Genomic DNA, 14,256 nt, shown 5'->3' with positions numbered 1-14,256 from the left:
TTATCGTTCAAAATCAATTTACTAATGGAGAAAAATTAATGTAGTTTTTACAAAAATGAATAGTTTTTATGCCTAGTTTTCTAAAAGTCATCACATTATGGCAAAATGAGAAGTAAAATGGGTTGCAAACAGCATTTTATGATGACTTTAAGGATGCATTAATGGGCTGCTAACTTAGTGCTGTTTGTGCTTCAAATCATGCGTCTTGTTGAGGAGAGGTGTGCTGTTACTTTACTAATTGATCAGATTGACTATTTCCACCTGCTGGAGGATGAAACTGGTAAAAAAATACCACTAAAAAACACCTAGCAGCCGCTCACATCAGCCTCGCATCCTGGAGGAATCACTAACATTTTCTTCAACAAATGTACAAATCCAGTTTCTTTTATTCGTTTGTATTTTCTGCCTTGTATTTTATTTCCAGAAGTGTCTCGGCTAGCACACTGCATGTAAATGGCTCTGCTGGGCAGGATGCATCCGATAATTCAGTTGAATCAGTTCAGCATATGTTCTTTGATCACCCTTCATTCATATGAATGTGCAAAGTTTGCACTCAGGAGGACACAAGGAGGGGCCAGTTTATTGGGGTGTGCATTTGATCATTGTTATTCTTTCCCAAAAACAGGCCATACATCCTGTCAGGAGATATTTTAGAAGAGAACAACATGGATTCAGGAGTTTAGATGCGACGCAGCGAGCAGTATGCAGTGCTGTAGGATGAGAATGGTTTCTCCCTTCACCTGTGCTCCAAGTGGTTTGCCCCACTATTCAGCCAGCCTACCCTGAATGAGTCATCCTGCTCTTTCCTGATTGGCCGGTCGGGATCCATCCCGAGGGATTGCCGTGCAGAAAGCTGCCGAGGCCTGACTTCATTCACAGAAACGTCGGTATGCCCGTCTGCCTTTCCATTCACAGCCAGCCCAAAACATTTTCCCTCCACTTCTCCTCAGCATCCTCTCTTCCTCTCCTCAGCATCTCTTCTGCATCTCCGTGACAACACCGAGCGAGGAGCACTTATAACGCTTTGTTTTTTGCTTGCTTGTTTGCTTTTGACTCAGTGGAGAAGACAAACCCCTTGCTCTCTCTCTTTCTCTCTCTCTCTCTCTCTCTCTGTCTTTTCTTCTTTCTTTTTTTCAATTCGCAGGCAGGCAGGAAAGCGAGACGCTGGGAGGGACTGCAGTGCGTTAGCCGCAGCGTTACAGAAGCTTGTGAATGACTGCCGCTTCCCCGTCACAAGCTCTTCTGGACATTTTACATGAATGGCTCCTTTTCTGCTGCCTTAATGTCATGGGCTTCATCCCGTTGGATGCTTTTTAATGGGGCTGGGAGATCTGACATCACTATTTACGGTTGTATCCTTGCTGAATCCGGATGGCGTTTTAGTGAGATCGAATCTCGACATTGTGTATTTGAGAGGGATGTTTAATTATTCAACAAAGCTCATTCAGAAGCAAAGCTTGGCTTGTTTTGCCTTCTGTAGGGGGGGATATTCGAGTGCCCGTGTGGATAGATTTATGCCGATGTTTCGTAGTATGTAAGAAAGAACGAACGTGACAAACAAAGAGATAAAGCCGTATTGGTCTTGTGATTTAAATTTGTGCACATTTTAAACTTGCCGTTAACAAAAGCTAGGTAGAACGCGGTTGTGGGCGAAAGGTGAACGCATTCAAATATATTTAACCCTGATGTCATTTAGGTAATTTGCTAGATCTTTATTTATTTTTTATGTCACAGTCATGTGCAATCATTATGCTTACTTTTCATTTGAGCACCTTGCTTCTGAATTAAAGTAAAACCACAATCGTATGTATGAAAAATTAGCGATCGCCATGCACACCGACTCAAGTTTCATTCTATGTGGCGTACATGTGATCCGACAACATGCACGGTACTCCAATGTGATTTTTGCACTGAATTATGTCAGCAAACATGCATCATTTTGAGTAGTATGATTCAAAGATTCTCATTCATTTTAACTAAGCTCGGATTTCACTCTTCTCAGTGATATCTTTATAGCATCTTTTTCATTCTATTCATCCGTTTTCACACGAACTGAATCAAAGCAGGAGGCGTTCCTATAGACAGGGCAAATTTTGCGAATTGATTGATTCGACCGAGCAGTAAGTGGGAGTTTTTTTGTAACGGAAAGTGCTCTGCAGTGTAGAGTGAGTCTTTTGTTGAGAAGGGTCTCTCTCTCTCTCTCTCTCTCTCTCTCTCTCTCTTTCTCTTTCTCCCTCTCTCAGAGTGAGTCATGCATGTTCAGGGATCTGCCAGGATGCGGGGAGAGAGAGAGACATCTCTTCACTAGAGATCTGTCTCTCTCTCTGCCATCTCTGGCCCTCTGTAGAGGAGTGACCTCGCGCTGCTTTTCTCTCGTCGTCCTCTGTCTCCATGGATTCCGCGTTTTGTGGTTTATTTTTGGTCCCCGAGTTGCTGCTGCGTGGCGTCGGATTTTCCTGACGACCACCCGTTCCCTTTCTTAAACCCCTCCGAGGACGCTTTCTCAGCTCCAGCATGCAAGAGATGTGGACGGTCAGCTGGGAGTTGGATGTGTCCGTTCGTGTGTAGGCTGGCATACCAAGGGGAATGCTTCACCGTGCTAAATACAACCGATTCCGGAATGAGTCAGTGACGTCCGTCGATGAGCTTCTGCACGGTATCTCCATGAACGCCAAGGTCTCAGCCGCCCCGCCGTCGCCGCCCGTGGGCGACCCTCCATACGCCCCTCCAGCCGACCCCGAACCCTCGGAAGAGTCGGGAACCTTGTGCACTCTCATCAACAAAGTCTCCAACCTCAAATTCGCCAACTCCTCCGGTCTGCTGGGCATCAAGGGCCTGCCGTCTGCCGTGAAGGACCTGGCCGTGTCCAAACTCCAGGGAGGAGCATCAGGAGGCGGATCCGGCAGCCCAGGCTCGTCTTCAGCGCCTCACGCCCCGCTGGAGCCCGGCTTCGTGAGCTCGGGTAAGAAGTGCAGGATGGAAGAGTCTCAGCCTGGAGGAGGAGAGGGATGGAGTCTGGGCGGGACGGGCGGGCTGGTGAACAAGCCGTCTCGTGGATGGCTGCACTCCAGCGAAAAGATTTCCGGACCCGGAGTGACGTACGTCGTTAAGGTAAGATCCAAATCCTTTCTCTCTTCTTGCATTTCCCTTGTTGTTTTTTTTCATCAGCGGACAGCGTCTTCGTGTCCGTGTGCTGGTACAGAGGGATTATGTGTACGGTTTGGAATAGTGTAGGTCGCCAGTTACGTTCACAGCTGACCACTAAAGCACAGGCTGTTCCGCCACATACAGTACCATGCATGTTTACATGGCATCTGTTGAATTAATCTTGCATGCATGTGGAGGTGGGCGGTATGAATGAAATCGTGTTATCTAATTTATATCACAGTAACAGTATATAGAGTGATGTATAAATAAATAAATCTATGCTTTCACTATTTCTTATATCACTCTCTGTTCTAGCTTGCACTATTCTGGACAATGTTTGAAACTTTGTATTGTTAGTGTTTTTGCCTATTATTTAATCATGCAGTAATGTCCAAAATAATCCAAAGAATTTCAAATCTCATTAGAATCTTTATCATTAGAATTTAGAATCTCATTTTATTTGTTCTCTTTTTTCTAGAATTATTTGTTCTAAACTAAATGGACTCAAATCAAAAGATGATTATGCATAACAAATGGTTGACATTTTATAACACTTGAGTTGACAACAAAAAAGTCAGACTAATATTATCAACACACTTGATTTTGCATCAGTTGTCAAAAAATGGCCAGTCGCAAGTGTAATGTTGCCCAAACTTGAGAAGATATATATTTTTTCGTATTCCTCATTGTATGTCATATTTATTTATATGGCGCTTTATACAATACAGATGTTTCAAAGCAGCTTTACAGTAATAAACAGGAAAATAACATTGTTAATGTTGTACAATTTATAAATTATATAACAACTTTAAAGCAGCTCTACAGAAGACAATAGTCTCATTATTTAGCTCAATTCAGTTCATTGTTGATTTAGTGTTGATCCAATAGCAGTGTTGATGTTGTATGTAAATAAGATAAATCAGTACTGTCCGATCATAGCCGCGAAACTTTATTTAACCCGGTATATACAGTATAGCATGTAGCCACATTTCTGCCAACACAGCCCTTCATACATGTGTTCCATAGTGTAATATTAATCTTCTCTTAGTGAGAGGAGAGAATATATTGATGGTGTTCCGGTTGTCCGTGCGACCACTTTTTTTTCTTACCTCCACTGATTTGATCTATTCAAATTAACTGCAAGTTTATCACATCAAAAGGGAAGTGCATGCAAATTGCGTAACCACGGCGACCAGTTACCAGACCAGGGGGATGTTGTTCCGGCTACAGTTCTGTTACTGTATCGTCTCCGGGGGCCATGACGCGTTGCAAGACAGAGCTGTTATTCTTGTCCACATCTATATGCAAAGACAAACATGATAACTGATCTTTGATTCGTGCACGTACGCCACACGTCTCCAGTGTAACTTGCATGTGGCACCTGTGCTCTGTGCATTTGATTTAAAACGCTCTCATATATATTCATCCAGGGTTCCAATGGTCAACAACCCTGGAAATATAATTTTGAGTTAGTGATTTGCAAGCCTAGCCTGCAATGAGTAAACTCTTGAAAAGTAATGGAAATTTCTGTAGTGCATGTACATTTTTCTTGTATACATTAGCTTTAGAAATACAGACATCATTGCCTCCTTTTCGGGTTATTTGCAGACATTTTTTTTTTTTTTTTAGATGTTTGTGCATTAATAAGTGCATTAGTTCTAACACATTTGAAACATGTTTGCATTATAGATCATGCATATCTGTGCACTGACCTCAGGTCTTGGAGTGTCATGTATTTTAAGCGTATCATCTAATGTGTTTGTGATCATATAAGCATGTTCTCTGCCTCACTGAGCTAAAGGTGACTCTGATTCGTGCTGTGATGAATCATACATTATTCCCTTCTAGCTTTTTTTTCCCTTTTGAATTGTCGGTTGCTGTCGAGGCAAAACACGAACCATCAACACGATTGAATTAGATGATGCAAACCAATGTGCAATGGAAGGGAACTAAATGTGTTTTATTTGCTTTATTATCATTGACCAAGGTCTCTCGAAGCATTTAACATGAAGAGAGTGACAGAGGAAGAAAAGAACAGTATTTCTAGTTTGTAGTGCTTTTTGTGAGAGTTAGTTGGTAAAAGTTGGCAGCTTCAATAACAAACCCTTCCGGCGTCCCTTTGCAGGCTGAATGTGTGTTATTCTTTACAGTTCACTTATTGAGTGACCCTGTGCATGAACGCGCACGCACACACACACACACACACACACACACACCATGCTCCATTTCACTAAAAGGACAGCTGCTGACATTGACTGGACAGGCTGCTTCTCAAACACACACACTACCAGCGTCTGACAGACTGCAGACTTTAGATACGGCCCTTGCTTGATTTATGGGTTTAAGTGCAACTTTTTGCACTTAATTTATATCTATTAAAAGCAAGAAGGAACTTGGGTCATGCCTTACAGTAAATATATAGTGCATGTTCAAAATTGTTGGCAGTTTAGTGTGCCAATATGTGTGTGTGTTTGTGTTATTCTGTTTAGCTGTGTTGGTATTTATTAAAAGCCGGTTTCATTCTCAAGTGTGAATTTGAATGTCACAGAGCAATATATACGAGATTGCAAGTCTTGGCTGCATCGGCATGATTGTTTATATCCGCATAAAAATGTAAACTGCGTTATTGCACGGCTATATATATATATAAATATATATGTGTATATGTATGAGATCCACCTTAATCTGCATACACATAGTATACTCATGTAAAGCAATATTTTTTTATTTCGTTGCATAATGTGACTATATTGTCGCCCAGCACTTTAAATAAAGATAGTTATGTGAGTTATGTGTATCATTTCCAACGGTATCCGCATACATACAGTATGTACTCATGTAAAGCGATATATACTTATAGCAAATCTCACGCTTGATTGTTTATATCATCACAAAATGTAACTCAATTATCGCCCAGCTCTAATCTGCTAAATGTGACTATAAGGCATGAAGATAAACATTAAAAACATTCTATTAAGCTGCTTTGAAATTTGTATTGTGAAAAGTGCTTTATAAATACATTTGATTTGACTTGATTATCTTGGCATGTTACTGTATAATAGCCACTTTGTCTAATACAATCAGTCAATTAGCTTCCGTCATTGTATTTAGCCAAATACTGTTTGCCAAAACATTGCTCTGACTCATCGTCCGTTTCCGGCCTCATTTCCTGTCTGCGCTTTGAATCGTACACCAGTGAGTTAATCTGGACTATTAAAAAAAGATCATTTTCCATGAACCACTCGAGTAATCTTAACTAATCAGCTTTGACAGCGTTCCTGAGAAGCCGAATCTGACGTAGTTAGTGTTAGACGGTTCTCAGGTGGGTTACTGCAGTTGAGTCATTCATTTAGTCAAGGAAAGTTGTAGTGAGACTCTCAATGAGTGAGTCATACGGCTTCGAGACATCGGTGAGGTGACGGCCTGAAAAAAGCAGAGATGTGTTGATGCATGATGTCACTGTTTATGCATGATGTCATCGACTGGAGAGGAAGTTAAGCCGTTCTCCACGAACACTTCATGCGTAACTCATTTTTAATTCACAGCTGAAGTACTGCTGGCTGTTTTTATACTATAATTATATAAGGATTTTATTTATTTGTATTTTTATTAATGTTATTTAAGACTTTCTATGCAGGGTTAGGATTTTGGGTTTGAGATGGATCCTTAAAGCTGTCTATTTTTATTTTTTTTGGCTTTTGTATTTCATCACTTTTTTTATTTTATTTTATTCTTTTTTATTTTTGTCTATGTAGGGTTAGGGTTTTGAGATTTTGTAGTTAAAATATAAAATGAGGTACATCCTTTGAAGTTGAAGTTTTTTTTTTTTCGTTTAATCACTTTTTATTTTATTTTATTTTATTGAATACCTTTTTTAAGGGTTTTGAGCTTTTTATAAATAAAAGAATATCAGATGAGTATTTGAAGCTAAAGTGTGTGATATTTTTTTTCACTGTCGATTTAGTGTTTTGCTTTTTGTTGTTGATCACATTTTATTTATTTTTTTTCACTTATTGAATACTTTCTTATATAGTTCATGCAGGGTTAGGGTTTTTAAGTTTTTATAGATTAAACAATATTTGAAGGGTGTAATATTTCAGTGTCAAAATGATTTTTTTTCCTTTTGCAGTTAATCGATTTTATTTTATTTTTGCATAAAATGACAGACTGAAAAAATTACTCTTATGCTAAAATAAAAAAATACAACAAATCCTTTCGCTCCTTATTCAACAAATGTGTTCTAGTGAGTTTGTGAAGTCATGTGATCAGATCAGACGTAATAATGCCGTGGTATAGAGTATGCCACATCTGATGTGGGACATTGTGTGAAATAACAGTCTGGGATTTTGAGAAATTATGGAATTTGTTGTTTTCCTGAAGAAAATGTTTGATTGTGTGTCTGCATATGTGAGTTGGCGTGTGTTGTGTGTGTGTTTTTTTTATGTGGATATGTGACGTGTGTGCGTGTGTGAGAAATGAAAATGCTGTTATTAATTACTCACCCTCATGTCGTTCACAAACTGTATTTATTAAATTTTTTTTTTTTTGCTTTCATTTTATTGAATGCAAAAAGGGAGTTTTTGAAGAGTCTTCATACAGCTCTTTTATAACCACAGACTGTAAAAAAAAATACACATTTCCGCTTCCTTCCACTGTAGAAAAAACAAAATATCCCAGAAAGCACCTGCTAATCTCCACTTCTAGCACAGAGAGGCCAACATGAACAGTGTTAAATGTTTTCTGAATATTTATACAGGAAAAATACAAGACTAGGAGCATGTATGAAGAAATTAAATAGGCTTTATTTTGATATCATGTTAACTTTAAAGTGATCGCCACAAGCCATGTTTTCGTCCACCTACTTTTATGTGAATACGTGATATTGCATAAAAAAATGCTGGAAGGAAACACCAAGATGCAAGAAAAACTGCGCTCAATTGAGTCGGACAATTTTTAAAATCTGATAAGAAGACATGCGCATTTAAACTACGATGGAAACACATTTACTGGATGCACAACAAAAACCTCACGTGACTTTGCCTCCTCAACAGAAGGTGTGATTGGATAACTGGACTAACCAGCGGACCAGTCGCATCGCACAGCATCTCAAATGTTGGTTTGGTGTTTCTGAAATGCCTGAGCCAAAGTCTGTCATCAGAATGATTCAGTTTAATTCCCTCCCAGAAGCGTCTCACATGTTCCCAAACACCAGCATCCGAACGCAAGATATCATGACAGCGTTTATTATGTTTCTTCTGCCGTAAGTCATTTATGTGAACAGAGCCACATTGACGATTGCAGCAACTTCCATTTTTATTACAGATATTTTGCGCCAGGAAGTGATGTTGTTGTTCTCTTGAACACATGGAAAGTTTTTATGAGATATTCCAATTTTGCAGAAAAGTTAAATTTGCAACGTTGCATACAGTTGGTTTGAATATTACTATGGCACTTTATCACACACGGGCAATGACAATATCTAGTTTTGAAGAAAAAATGATTATCCGCTGTTCTGATCTCATTTGTGTCCTCCTTTTTCAGTATTTGGGCTGCATTGAAGTCCTCCGGTCCATGAGATCCCTGGACTTCACCACACGATCACAAATCACACGGTACTACAACTCTCTGTCTTTCTACTAATGACGAAGTATAAAATAGCCACAAACTCTTCCTCTTATGTTGTACAAGGAATAGTGGGTAATATTAGCTGAAATAGCATGCATGGATTCACACACTTCCAAAGAAAGAAATTTATCATATCATACCATATATCATACTGGCACCTTTAGGAATATTTTTAATGCATTATGAATGACATTGACTGGCAATTGGAATCCATCCTGCTTTAAAGAGTTTGAGCATTTAAAGCTGAGATGACAAAACTGCTGTTGGTGTGGAGTGGACACTGATATAGTCATAGTCATCGTTATCTTTATAGTTATTGGTCTTCGTGTGAAAAACATAGTAATTAACAGTAGTGTTTAGCTTAAGATTTTGCTATAAAACATTTGATAAAACTACTGTGCTCTACCAACTTGGGGTGCAAATATCAATGAATATTAATAATCACAAAAGAAAAAAATATGCATTCATTTTCCAATTTAAAAAAATATATATTTTATTTGACATTTTATTAATTTATTTTATAAATAAAATTATGTAAAAAGATTTAAAAAGAGGTGCAAATATCAACGAATATTAATAATCACAAAAGAAAAAATATGCATTCATTTTCCAATTTAAAAAAAAACAATTTATTTGACATTTTATTCATTTATTTTAGAAATAAAATTATGTAAAAAGATTTAAAAAGAGGTGCAAATATCAATGAATATTAATAATCACAAAAAAAAATGATGATCTGCACTAATTTTTCTCGCTTTTTAAATACATATATTTTTAGTAATTTATTTATTTATTTATTTAAAGAATAAGATTATGTAAAAGATTGACAAAAAAAGAGTGCATCATTATATTTTTCATATATTTTTTTGTTTTTTGACTATGAAACACAACCTACGGTATTGATTCTTTTACTAGTTTTTGTCCAAATGAATCGGACTCTCCAATGCTACTCATGAAATTATATCTATTGAAGACAATAGAAGGAGGAGAGCATTTTAGTTGAGCATGTTTGTAATGTTTAGTTTTCTCTTTTATATTATTTTTCTTATGTTTATGTATTTATAAGTATTTATGTTCTTGTTGTTTCGCTACTAAATCACAGTTAATGGCTTTTGTACGCTGCTTTTTAGTAGCTTTAACGGTTACATCACAGTTAATGGCTCCAGTGTGGCGTTACATGACTGTTATCAGATCTTTTATGGCACTTTTATGTTTTTTTTTTCTTCTTTATTTGCACCCGCTGCCAAACACTCATTTATTGTTGCTAAAATGAGTGCATGAGATGTGAATGTAACCCATCCATGTGCGCTGCTGATGAGTCATTGCGTAACATTAGTGTAGAGGCAGCAGATCGGATCCCAGCGGACGCTGCTTGTTTATTGAACGCTGGGCTGTGTGGGCCGATCCTCATACAGACGCTGGAGATGACATGTCATATCCTCTTTTCTGCCTGACTTCCTGCTCTCTCTGCTGTAGCGTTTGCACGAACACACAACATATTCCCGACTGCTCTCGGGACACAAAGACGGGTCCAAAACCTGCATTCAACAGCAAAGAGGACTGTCATAGTTTATATTTATTGTGCCTTTTGTGAAACAAGCTCATCAAATGTGTTGAGAAACTCTTTTAGCCTGCATTTATATTTCTTGCATTTTAAAATTCTCATTTCTGTAATTTTTAAAATCCCAATTTCGTTACTATAATACAATATATATATATATATATATATATATATATATATATATATATGGATGTAAAATATTTATACATCATGGTAGTATGTGTTGCATTGCATTTCATTTAATTTATGCTGATTTAAATAAATATTCTACAGTAATGAGTGTCTAATGAAAATCAGCATTAATTTGAGAATTATTTAAAACAACTTGTCAGAACGCATTACAGTAATAGGAAAATGGTTAGAAATGTGCTTAAATGCTCTGAAAATAATGTCATTGTGCAAAATAATCTTTTTGGTCTAAATAGGCTTCATTTTCTTTATACAAAATTCCGGTATAATTTATGATTTTTTTAAAATTTTTATTTTGTGGTAAATATGAACATTTACATTTTTTTTAACCTTATCAATATACAGTATATTATTTTTAGCAAATGTTTTTATATTTAAAATATACATTTTTATTTATATTTTATGTGAGTTTTATATAGTTTTTTTGTTTATATAGTTATTATATTTATATTATTTATATTATTATTATTATTTATTAACACTGTATTTATCAAAAATAGTATATTTCCTTTCCTTTCAACCTTGTTATTATTTTTAGCATTTTTTATACATTTAAAATATTATATTTATTTCAATGTTTTATATATATATATATATATATATATATATATATATATATATAATGTATACAGGTATACATTATATCATCTTCTAGTTTATGTTTATAGTATTATTATTATTTATATTTGCATTATTTAATATCAACCATCGGCAACCCTAGATGTTATCATGAGCGTCTGCTATTGAGAACCAGGCCGGATTGACAGAAACCGATCAGATCTATCCCAGAATGAACAGGTTTGTTTTGGTTCCAGAAAGCCGCTACAGTCTGGCTGTTTTCACAGAGCATCATTAACAGTTTGCTCTCTCTATACTTACTAACTTACTCTTACTCATGTCTTTATATTTTTTGTAATTTCTCTCCACAGGGAGGCGATCAGTCTGGTGTGTGAAGCCGTCCCTGGTGCCAAAGGAGCTCTGCGCAAGAGAAAGGTAGAATGAGAGAAAAGAGAGATGCTTTGTGATGAGAGAATGTGTGGAAACATGTTAAAGGAGTCATCGGATGCCAATTTTCCACAAGTTGGAATGATTCTTTAGGGTCTTCATGTAAAGTTTGTAACATACTTTGGTTAAAATTCCTCAATGGTTGTGTAAAACAAAACCCTTTTACCTCCCGGAAAACAGCTCTGTTCACAGCGACCCGTTTCGGTGCATGTCTCTTTAAATGATAATGAGCAACTGCTCCCCCACCCCTCTCTTCCGTGGGGGGTGTCGACACGAGACACGTAAAGTTCTGCCTTGGCGGACAGTATAGACCATAGACAGTAAAAGAAATGGACACAGCGACCCCATTGATTTCAACGGAGAAGACCGATTATAGCACTCACTTCCTGATGGCTGAGCGACTGCGCAGGCTCAAACTGAGCGTGACGACAGCCTGACAGTTGTAAATCTTCTAGTAGCTGTGCCAAGACAAATCTGAATCACCTAATTCCCCAAAAACGTTGTTGAAATATTTTGTCCTGTTGTTTTTATGGACTCTCTATCTATGGGCTTCTCCCTTGACTTGATGCCTCTATGTTCCCCACGATTGTCTCATAGACAGTAAAAGATTGCCCGCGAGCTTCTCCTCCTGTCTATACGGTAATGTCTCTATTGTGCGACATAAAGTCGTGTGGTTATGACGCAACCGTTAGCCTGTTTTTAACAAAAACGGCTTCTACGGGGCCATAACGTAAGATACAAAGTAATGGAGCCTTTTATACATTGTCGTGTTTCTTTAGAAATAAATAATGGACAAATGAAGTATTTGGACGCCTCAGATGTAAAGTTATTCGCTGTCAAAGTGACGCCAAAATGAATGGGAGTCAATGGAATGCTAACACTAGGTGAAGTTCTGCTACAATGGCGGCCCCCGCGAGGCTTCATTTTCCGGCTGATGGATTACCCCCTTGGTATAGACCCATTTTCAGTAGGTAAACATGATGACGTTTTTATGTGGGCGGAGCTTAAGTGGAGGCCGAACGATCCCTCTGGCCGCTTCACTAATGCTAGTTTGCAGGTTTTGTTAGCTTGTTTTTTAACAATGACGGGAGAAAATCAGATTTTATCTTAATGTGCAAGGTCACTCACTGTCCAGGACCGCGATTGTTATATGCAAATGTTAATTTTAATGGACGGAACCAGATTGGCCGACCCATACACGCTCACTCAATGGATGGACGATCTGACAGGATTAACGTTACCTCGGTTGAGTGGCCTGTCTTCTACACCTGATAGAGAAACCCAGCGTAAAGACAAACTGAGGGCATATACATCTTTAGATGCCTATAACTATGTGATGAATGGTCTTGACTTGTGGCAACGTTACATTGCGTGGTCCTGCCCAGTGCCATGGCCAGAAGACGACAATGTAAAGAGTGACATTACAGTGCAATTTTACTGATGTGAATATTTTCTAGAAATAAAAATATTTTTTATGTATTAAAATTATATTAATTAACTATGTATTTGATTATTCTTTCTTACCAGGTTCTTCAAAAAGTCTATCACAATCAATCACAACAATGTATACAATCATAGATGATTCACAAATAATCACAATAATTTAGAAAACATTATGCGATAAAATTTCAAATTGGATCCTGTAGGTGATTCTTGCACCCAGAAACACAACAAGATGACATTTTATAAAAATAATAATAATTTAAGATCCTTATTATGTAGCCGAATCTGTGCTGGTTTGTATTGGCCGGCTCCAGTTTTCACTTTGTTTTGCCTCCAGCTAACGCCGTGACGTAATTGTGACGTCGGCGCAAAAGGGGTCTATACCAATGGCTGAGGGCAGAAATATGCTAATCCAGGACTGTCCGTCAGTGGTCGTGGGCGGAGCATGAGCAATATGACATCATATTGCTCAGAAAATCCAAACGGCTTGATTATTGAGAGTGTTTAGGCTTTTTGAGGATTAAATAAATGAAGTGAATGGATTTCTTTCATTGTATGGTGGTTGTGTCCACACACTGCAAAGACAAATTTATATGCAAACACCATGTAAAAGTGAATTTTGCATCCGATGACCGCTTTAAAGAAAGTAACTAAATAAGATGAACTATTATACTGGATTCCATTCAGTTTCAAAGAAGTAACAACTCCATTTATGTTCTCCATAGAAACATTTATTTTAAACGATTAAACCTTAAAAGACAGCCTTATATTGAGCTACGAAGTTGTTAATCGATGGTATTTGCTTAGCCCACATTATTTCAGCTTAGTTTTAAAATAATTGTGTTTAACAGCGGATTTTGTGGTGGGAAAACTACATTACCCATGATGCTGTACTGAACTTTCCAATATTAAATCAGAGAGTCAAAAAAAGCAACACGCTAAAAGATCACTTTAGTTTAGTCCCTAGTCCCTACTCTTTTAAAATACTTAAAAAATGTTGAGTATATATTTTTTAAATTTATTGCAAAATATGATTATATATTCAAATATTTAAGTAGTAGTTTTATATTTCTCCATCGTTTTTAATTCGATTATGCTGTTTGCAATGCTTCATGGGATTGTAGTTCTTTCCCTCACTAAAGCCGTTAAGTAAGTCTATTGCCTTTTGTATTTTTGTCTGATTTTCAAATACTTTTTTTGCTTCAAATCAAAGTTTTGAAATCCCAATGGGAGAAATAAATGGAAAAAAAATACTTCCAGAACCAACGCAGCTGAAAAAGTGGGCG

At 37.3% G+C, this 14,256-nt stretch overlaps 1 protein-coding gene across 3 annotated transcripts in view; it reads left to right on the top strand.

Moving 5' to 3' along the window:
• Positions 1-14,256, top strand: part of shc3 (SHC (Src homology 2 domain containing) transforming protein 3) — a 33,571-nt gene that overhangs the window by 1,201 nt on the left and 18,114 nt on the right. For 2 of the 3 annotated variants that reach the window (XM_077233529.1, XM_077233528.1), the window contains exons 2-4: positions 626-3,111; positions 8,689-8,759; positions 11,452-11,515. In XM_077233529.1, the coding sequence (XP_077089644.1) occupies positions 2,587-3,111; positions 8,689-8,759; positions 11,452-11,515 (660 nt within the window). In that variant the 5' untranslated portion in view covers positions 626-2,586. The remainder of the gene's footprint in view (positions 1-625; positions 3,112-8,688; positions 8,760-11,451; positions 11,516-14,256) is intronic. The other variant, XM_077233527.1, reaches the window with a different exon arrangement.

This window comes from Siphateles boraxobius, unplaced genomic scaffold, assembly GCF_051911475.1.
Source record: "Siphateles boraxobius isolate OS27281-9 unplaced genomic scaffold, OSU_SipBor_1 18, whole genome shotgun sequence".
NCBI lineage: Eukaryota > Metazoa > Chordata > Actinopteri > Cypriniformes > Leuciscidae > Siphateles > Siphateles boraxobius.
Note: the sequence above shows the minus strand (reverse complement) of the source record. Positions and strands in the feature narration are given on the sequence as shown.